This window comes from Zea mays, chromosome 6, assembly GCF_902167145.1.
Source record: "Zea mays cultivar B73 chromosome 6, Zm-B73-REFERENCE-NAM-5.0, whole genome shotgun sequence".
Taxonomy (NCBI): Eukaryota; Viridiplantae; Streptophyta; class Magnoliopsida; order Poales; family Poaceae; genus Zea; species Zea mays.
In genome coordinates, this window is record NC_050101.1 from 177,335,902 (window position 1) to 177,344,407 (window position 8,506).

Sequence of the window (8,506 nt, forward strand, 5' to 3'; positions counted from 1 at the left end):
CCCGACATCACTTCGAGCGGTTAGGCTCTAATGAAGTACCGGGCTCCGATACCAATTGAAAGTCGCCTAGAGGGGGGTGAATAGGCAAATCTGAAATTTATAAACTTTAAGCACGACTACAAGCCGGGATTAGCGTTAGAAATATAATCGAGTCCGAAAGAGAGGGTGAAAACAAATCACAAGCAAATGAAAGCGGATAACACGGTGATTTGTTTTACCGAGGTTCGGTTCTTGCAAACCTACTCCCCGTTGAGGTGGTCACAAAGACTGGGTCTCTTTCAACCCTTTCTCTCTCTCAAACGGTCACTTAGACCGAGTGAGCTTTTCTCCTCAATCAATTGCGACACTTAGTCCCCACAAGGACCACCACACAATTGGTGTCTCTTGCTTTGATTACAAATGTCTTGGGAACAAGAAATGGGGACGAACAAAAGCGATCCAAGCGCAAGAGCTCAAAAGAACACGGCAAAACTCTCTCTTCTAGTCACTAATTGCTTTGAGTGGAATTGGGACTTGGAGAGATTTTGATTCACTCTATTTGTGTCTTGTATTAAATGCACTAGCTCTTGTATTGAATGTGTTGGCTGAAAACTTGGATGCCTTGAAGTGTGGTGGTTGGGGGTATTTATAGACCTAACCACCAAAGTGGCCGTTGGGGAAGGCTGCTGTCGAAGGGCGCACCGGACAGTCCGGTGCGCCACCGGACACTATCCGATGCGCCAGCCGCGTCTCCCAACCGTTAGGGTTCGACCGTTGGAGCTCTGACAAGTGGAGCCACCGGACAGTCCGGTGGTGCACCGGACAGTCACTGTTCACTGTCCGGTGCGCCTTCTGGCGCCTGCTCTGACTTCTGTGCGCGCAGTCCACACTGTTCACTACACTGTTCACTTTTGCAGACGACCGTTGGCGCTGTTAGCCGTTGCTCCGCATGGCACACCAGATAGTCCGGTGCTACACCAGACAGTCCGGTGAATTATAGCGGAGTGACATTTCTAGAAACCCGAAGGTGGCAAGTTCGAAGTTGATCTCCCTGGTGCACCAGACACTGTCCGGTGGCACATCGGACAGTCCGGTGCGCCAGACCAGGGCAGCCTTCGGTTGCTTTGATCCTTTCTTTTTGAACCCTTTCTTTTAACTTTGTATTGGTTTATTGTGAACCTTTGGCACATGTAGAACTTATAATCTAGAGCAAACTAGTTAGTCCAATTATTTGTGTTGGGTAATTCAACCACCAAAATCATTTAGGAAGAGGTTAGACCCTATTTCCCTTTCAGAACTTTTTTTGCCATATTGCCGGGTAGAGTGCCGACATAAGCACCATGCAATCGATCCTGATGGGATGGACCAATTGAGCAGTTTAGCCTGCAAGTAGAGTTTGTTCTTAGGGAGTGGTAGGATAGAGATGGCTAAACGGGCCGCCCGACCCGTTTTGGGCCTGGCCCGCCAGGCACGGTTAGAAAACCGGGCCGGACCGTCTAAGCACGCGGGCTCGATTTCCTGTTCGAGCCCGGCCCGCAGCGGGCCTAAACGGGTCGGGCCGGCTCGTTTAGCACGAAAAAAGCGGGCCGAAAAGCGGGTCAAGCGGGCCGAAAAGCACGTTTTAGTGTAAAAAAGGCGGGCTTAACGGGCTTAGGGGTAAACGGGCCGTGTCGGGCTAGCCCACCGTGCCTAATTTTCTGTCCGAGCCTGGCCCGCATATTCGTGCCGGACCGGCCCGGACCCGCATAGAACCGTGCCGTGCCGGGCTCAAACCAGGCCCAAACAGCGGGCTTCGTGCCGGGCTCGCGGGCCTCATGCTTATTGGCCGTCTATAGTGGTAGGATACCATCCTATCATTGCAATAACTTCATGCAATAGCTTGATAACAACTGCATGCCATATGGTCTACAGTGCCAGTGTAAATAGTGCCACATGTATTGAGGTTGCGACTAAGAAGGTTGTGGAGGAGGTGGAGCCATGTGTCGTAGCTTTGGAGCCTCAGGCCTGACCCTAGGAACCTCGCCTTGTGGGGCCACTTGTGGTACAAAAACACTTCCAGAGCGTTATACGCGCCGAAAGGACCATATGGAAGGTGATCTTAACATAAACTTTGTTTAGTTTAACTAGATTTAGAGTCCGTTTGGTTTGAGGGACTAAAGATTAGTCCTATCATTTTAGTCTCATTTAGTTCCTAAATTTCCAAACGGTGGAACTAAACTGTTTTAGTCTCTAATCCCTCAAATAGTGACTAAAAGGGACTAAACTATATAAATTCCACTTTTTACCCCTCCTTTATTTCAGTTGCACTAATGTAGGGGTGAATGCCAAGGGGTATTTCGGTCCTCTTATATATGATTGGTTTAATACGTTTTGAATATTTTTAGTCTCTAAAACCACGTAGGGTAGGGACTAAACTTTAGTCTTCTAACTATAATTTAGTCCATGGACTAAAGGAACCAAACATGCCCTTATAAATAATATTAACAACATTTGTATATCTAAATAAGTTTATTTTAAAAAAAATATTCAAATCCAATGATATAATTAAATTGTATGGTTATGCAGCGTCTTAGTTTGAAATTAAACATTAAACTATATTTTAAGTTAAAAATTAGACTGTCGTGCAAGTTGAGCCAAAATAAACTTTGACCGCGCAAGAGTAGTACTCTCTTGCAGAGTCATTGTCTCTCTACTGATTACAACCCAGGATGACTTCACTGCATGGAGGACCGATAATTTGGTTTATAGTCAGACCCAGGTATACATGTCCAACGGGCCGTGCCGGGCCGGCCCGGCCAGGCACGGCTTGGCCCGGCACGAGGGGCACCAGTCCAAGCCCGGCACGGTTCGGTATCGTGCCGGACCGACCCGCGGGCTGGCTAACGCGGCCTAGGCCCGGCACGGTTATTCTTACACGGGTCGTGTCGGGCCGGAGGCACGACGAACCTGTCGTGCCGGGTCCCATAAACAAAAAAAAAACACTCCAAAATTCAGAATTTAAAGGTAATATTCAAATTTATTTTAGATTTAATTAATTATATTTATAATTTTAGATACATATTTAGACAAAGAATTTTAGATACACATATAAACACATATCACAAGTCAGAATGCTCTCATATAATAACATATCATAAGTATTATAACTAAAAATATACTGGCTGTTACAAAATCAGTCTCTCAAACGGGCTATTACCGTGCCTACCAATTAACCGTGCCGGGCCCATACCTGTAACGCGGGCCCGACGGCCAGCCCAAGCCCGGCACGGCTATTGGACCGGGCCGGCCCGGGCACGCCTCTAGTCGGGCCGGGCCAGGCTCGTGCCAGGCTACGACCGTGCCGGGTCACGGGCCCACTATCGGGCCGGCCCGTTTGGACATGTATAGACCCGGGCACACGCATGTGCCATATGTTTGACGGCACACACATAACCTCATTCGGTAAGGGTCTATAAAATAGTATTTACTATGTCATCATTAACATCTTCTATGACGCCATCCCAAGCGTGTGAACTGTGCGGTTGTGTCCTACCCAACGGCCAACACATGACATTTTGATTCTCCACTTCTCGATTATCATCCTCGAGGGTCTGGCCTAGGCACTGCGTATAAGTCTGTTACGATGTTGTAGAGAGGTTCTGTTGCTCGTGATAGCGAAAATATGATTATTATTATATTTTTTTCTAGGGACATAAGTCTCAATTTAAAATCATGTACATGATCTCGGATTGCATCGTCCCGGCTCTGTTTGTAGTAGCCTAGTAGGTTACCATAAGCACACGTACACCACGGCTAGTCGGCTAGTAGCATGTACGCCGTCGTCTTTACAGGTGCACGACTCGACATGCCCCCAAAACCCAACGGGGGCCGGTTGCCAATTTCCATTGCCACGCACGCACGGGACCGGATCGTCGTACCGGACATCGTCACATCGATCGGAGGCACATCACCCCGGGTCCGTCCGACCTGCACATCAGCAGGTACGTCCAGCGTCGCGGCGCATGCAGCAGATAATGCCTTCAATCGCACGTACCGAACCTACCAACCAAACAAGCGCATAACTAATCGGACCGCGACGGTCGAGCACAGATTCTGATGCGATCCGTCTCTCGCTGGCCCCACCGAGAACGAACTGGATTGCCACCGCTAAACGAAAAGCCCCGCGGATCCGTTTGGCCGTCGGCGTCCGCGCTGGGGCTCTCTCGCTCTCCGTCCCCGGCCCCGGCCGGCAGGCGCGCGGCCGAAGGCGATGCGCGGTGTCCGTACGACGACGACGTGCGCGCGTGCATGCGCATGGTGGCGCTCGCGCGCGCGGTGGGCCAAGTTAGTTAAAGTTGTGCCGAGGAAGCAACGCTACGGCCTACGGGTGGGAGGCGTGGAGCGTGATGTTTTTTTTTTTTTTGCCTTTTTTTTCATGGGCTCGTGTTCGTTCCTTTCTTGCTGGAGACGACCCGGGTTAGCCCGCTAGGATAGGGACAGACCCGTAACGGCAAAGCAAGCTAGAGTGGTTCCCATCAGAAAACGCACTGTAACCACGCTCGATCGGCTCCTAAAGTACTACTAGTAGGAGGATTGGACGCCGCTTGATTATTTGTTAGGACTATCCTGAAGTACTACGGCTACGTAGCATTTGTTAGGACTCGTTATCAAACCAGTGATTTAAAATTATATATAGCAAGTTAAGCCTAGTTTTATTTATAAAAAACAGTAGTAACACATGTGAATTTTTTGGACTAGATATATTGATTAAGAGATACAGTTACCAAAAAGTGTATATAACATTATACAGTTTGGTCTAACTCACAATAGTTTGAGCCAAACGCCTTTTAGGTTTTTTACATTTTGAGCTCACATCTAAACCAAACGCATTCTAAGTATTATCTTCTAGACTTGTTTGGATACTAAAGTATAATTAAGCTTTTTTATTTTCGACGAAAGTATAATTAAGCTAAAGCTAAACATTAGTTAAGAGTAGTCATAATATATCTAAGCAAAGGAGTTAATTGGTAGACTATTTTCATATTAGTCAAGTCTCTAATTAGTTGATATAGCCACTGACATATAATTTTCGAACTAATTTTCAACTCCAACTAGTTAGCTGCTACTACTAGCGTTCTAGCGTTAGGCTGATCAAATATAACATGTATTAACTGTCTACCAAAATCGCTACGGAGAATTTTACTTATTATCCAGCATTCTAAAAATACTGGCTCTATGAAGCCACGTTGAATCGGACACTTATCCAGCACTAGGGCACGGTGCTGTGCACAGCGCGCGGCCTCCGCGCGCCTGCTCTCCGCTGTTTTAAATTCCTGCCACCGTGCAGACACGCGGGCCCCACTGAATCGGACGCTCGATCGCTCGGCGCAGCACACGCATGCTGTGCTGCCTGCCTGCCTGCCTGCTTGCAGCCGGCGTATGTATATATGCCGCCCGGCACCCAGCGTCATCATTCATCAACGCAGCGCGGCGCCTACCGCTCAAACTCCCTATGCTTCCTCCCCCTCTCTAGCGGAGCTGCAGGAGCACCACCCCTCCAAGTCGGCGTCTAGAATCCAGTGGACGTTCAAGTACGGGAAGCTAGTCTAAGAGGTGAGCGAGCTGTTCCTCCTTCCCTCCCTTCCCCAGTCGGGGATGCCCATTTGATCGATTCGGGCGTGTTGTTTGATCGACTCGCTGATCAATTGGGGTGCGGGTTCGTGTTGTTTGATAGTTTGACATCGGGATCAGTTCTACATGAAACAGAACAATTGCAGATCCAACACATTGGCTACTGCCTGATTGATTGCTATCGTGCTGCTCTCCTGCTTTTTTTTTCCTGTAAGAGTTCAGTTCGTGTTCCGTTATTATGAGCATTATGTTTCGGAGATGATTTTACTCTGCATTGTGCAGTCCCATTCGTTCCAGGGGTTTAGTTGCTCTGATTTTCCTTGGATTTTCCCGTAACGTTTTGATCCGATTCGGTTACAGGGGCAGGTCTCAGGTGGTTTGCGCGGGGGCGCCATGGAAGTTGTGCTCGCTCCGGCCCAGCACGACGGCCTGCACGCGGCGTTTGGGCCCAATCCCTTCGACATCGGCGTTGGCGGAGATGGGCGGTTCTCCTCGAGCCTCTCCTCGCTCGGCGGCGATCGCTTCTGCGGCTACTCCACCACCGCCTCCCTCTTCGTCAATAGCCCCGGGCTGTCCTCGCCGTCGCCGCGCGCCGACTCGCTGTCCCGCGGTTCCTCCGACTCTGGATCCGTCGTCGACGACGGGGACGATGCGGCGGCCACCGCCGCCAGCGTCGCGGAGCGTCGACTCCGCCTCGCGCGCCTCGCGCTCCAGTACCAGGAGGTGGTCAACCGCTTCGAGCTCTGCCTCTCGTACCTCGCCGACGCCATCAACGAGGCGGCCGCGCTCCGCCAGGAGAACGATGAGCTCCGCGTCGCCAACGAGTACCTCGCCCGCCGCATCAACGTGGTCGGCGGCAGGCTCGCCGACGAGTTCAGCGGTCTCCGCCTCGCCGAGGAGCACACCACGCCACCTCCTCTGTCACCGCTGCCCGCCGCGCCGGTGATGCCGAAGAGCATCTCCGTTCGCTCGCCCGGCTATCTCAAGATGGTCCAGAACGGCAAGCATCGGGCGTCCAAGCCAACGAAGGGCTCGGTGAGATCAACGACCAACCCATCCCCCCTCCCCCGATGTCGTGACCGGGTCCAGTTTTCGATCATTCAGTCCATGACTCTTACCTATTCGTCTGTTGTTCTCACTGTGGCAATGCAAACAGCAGCGCGTGTTAGTGGGCATGGAAGGCGGAGTGAAGGAGGAGGAGAAGCTCAACGGCGGGCTGCAGTTCGAGGTGTACAACCAGGGCATGCTGAAGACAGAGCTCTGCAACAAGTGGGAGGAGACCGGCACGTGCCCGTACGGTAATCAGTGCCAGTTCGCGCACGGCATCGCCGAGCTCCGCCCTGTTATCCGCCATCCGCGCTACAAGACCGAGGTCTGCCGCATGGTTCTCGCTGGCGTTGTCTGCCCCTATGGCCACCGCTGCCACTTCCGCCACTCCATCACCCCTGCCGATCTCTTCCTCCCGCGCCCTTGAAGATGTCAGTCCACCACCCACTGCCACTCTCTCGTCCGCTTCCACCCTCTCCAGCTCTACTTCATTGTGCGGTTATACCATCGTCAGTCTTCAGAACCCAAAAAATGTCTGATTAGTTGTGATTCAGAAAATGATAGCCGTAAATAAGCTATAGATAGATACACGAGATAGAAAACAAAAATTGTTCTACGTAATTAGCACACAGGCAAGATGTGAATATGTAGTTCTAGACACCCAAGGTATTCATATGGGGTTGATCAGGGCAATCAAACTCAAATATGAGTTATGTTGGGATTATTGTATTCGTCGTATCGTTTATATACACAGTTTAGGTTATGATGTTCTGCCTAGTTACATTTTTGGGCAAATTGGATGACAAACTGGTGAGTTCATGTAAGTAAACTAAGGCTGTTATCTGAATATCTCTGATGTGTTGAACACTTGGCAAAAACAAGCACCTTCTCCGTTGTATTGTTTCGGAACAATTGAAGCAATGAATTATGGAGGTGTTTAGTTGAGGAATCACTATATTCAAAATGAGGTGGTGCATCATAGATCCATTCCTCAAATTTAGTGGGATAAACTCATTCATCGTATTAGTACTAACTAACTATGATGAATGAAGTGGTGATGAATCAACTCATTTCATTCTATAAACCAAACAAAAAAGTTAGTTGGAAGATGATAGACTAGCCTGTCAGAGAGGGAATTCTCCGGCCGGGTGGCGTAATGTACCCGCCCTAAATCCTAAGATGAGAAAGGGGTTTAAGCGTTTTGTCTGTCTTGCTAAGCGATCACGAGCACACGAACACGCGAGAATTTAGAGTGGTTCGGGCCGCCGGAGCGTAATACTCTACTCCACTGTGTGTTGGATTGTTGTGGAAGCTTGAGAGCTGAGAGTCTGGTTCTGGTTTTCTTCTTGTAGCGTTGCATGTCTCTCCTTTTATAACTAAGGAGGGCACGTACAAGGGTACTGAGCCCCCGACATGTGGGCCCAGAAACATAACAGATGTAGTACTTGGAGCTACCAATGCTCGCTGCTGGAGCAATCTTCTTGCGCCCTAACATCCGAGATCTGCGTAGAATCAGTGTGCAGGGGAAGCTTTTTGCACAAGCGACGATGGACACGGTGCGCCGCGTAGCACGGCCGCACTGTTTGACATTGGACTGGTCAGGCGCGCCGTCTGAAGGATGGCCCTGGCGACAGCTGCCAGCGGAGTGGACAGGACGCATTAAATGCCGAGGGGGCACATCGCCTGTCAGCAGGGTGGACAGGCGGTGCGTCCTTTCCGCAATAAATGCACAGACTGTGCGGCTTAGAGGCCTTACGCCAGGCTCCACCCGCTGGCTCACATCACGGGCAACAAGCCACGTGGCAGCAGCGGGTCTCTGCCTGAGCGGGGAGCGCCAACGCACAGGATAAACCCTGGACACGTGTCAGTA

The 8,506-nt window shown here is 50.4% G+C and overlaps 1 protein-coding gene across 2 annotated transcripts; it reads left to right on the forward strand.

Annotated features, from left to right (window-relative positions):
* The first annotated feature begins 5,430 nt into the window (after positions 1-5,430).
* LOC100282019 (nucleic acid binding f) lies at positions 5,431-7,581 on the forward strand. 2 transcript variants are annotated; one of them, XM_008649612.2, is made up of 3 exons: positions 5,431-5,571; positions 5,950-6,624; positions 6,746-7,581. In XM_008649612.2, the coding sequence occupies exons 2-3, from the start codon at positions 5,983-5,985 to the stop codon at positions 7,061-7,063; spliced, it is 960 nt and encodes a 319-aa protein (XP_008647834.1). In that variant the 5' UTR covers positions 5,431-5,571; positions 5,950-5,982; the 3' UTR covers positions 7,064-7,581. The 2 variants fall into 2 exon arrangements, with proteins under 2 accessions (XP_008647834.1, NP_001148404.2); NM_001154932.2 differs by having other exon boundaries at positions 6,749-7,534.
* Positions 7,582-8,506: the final 925 nt, after the last annotated feature.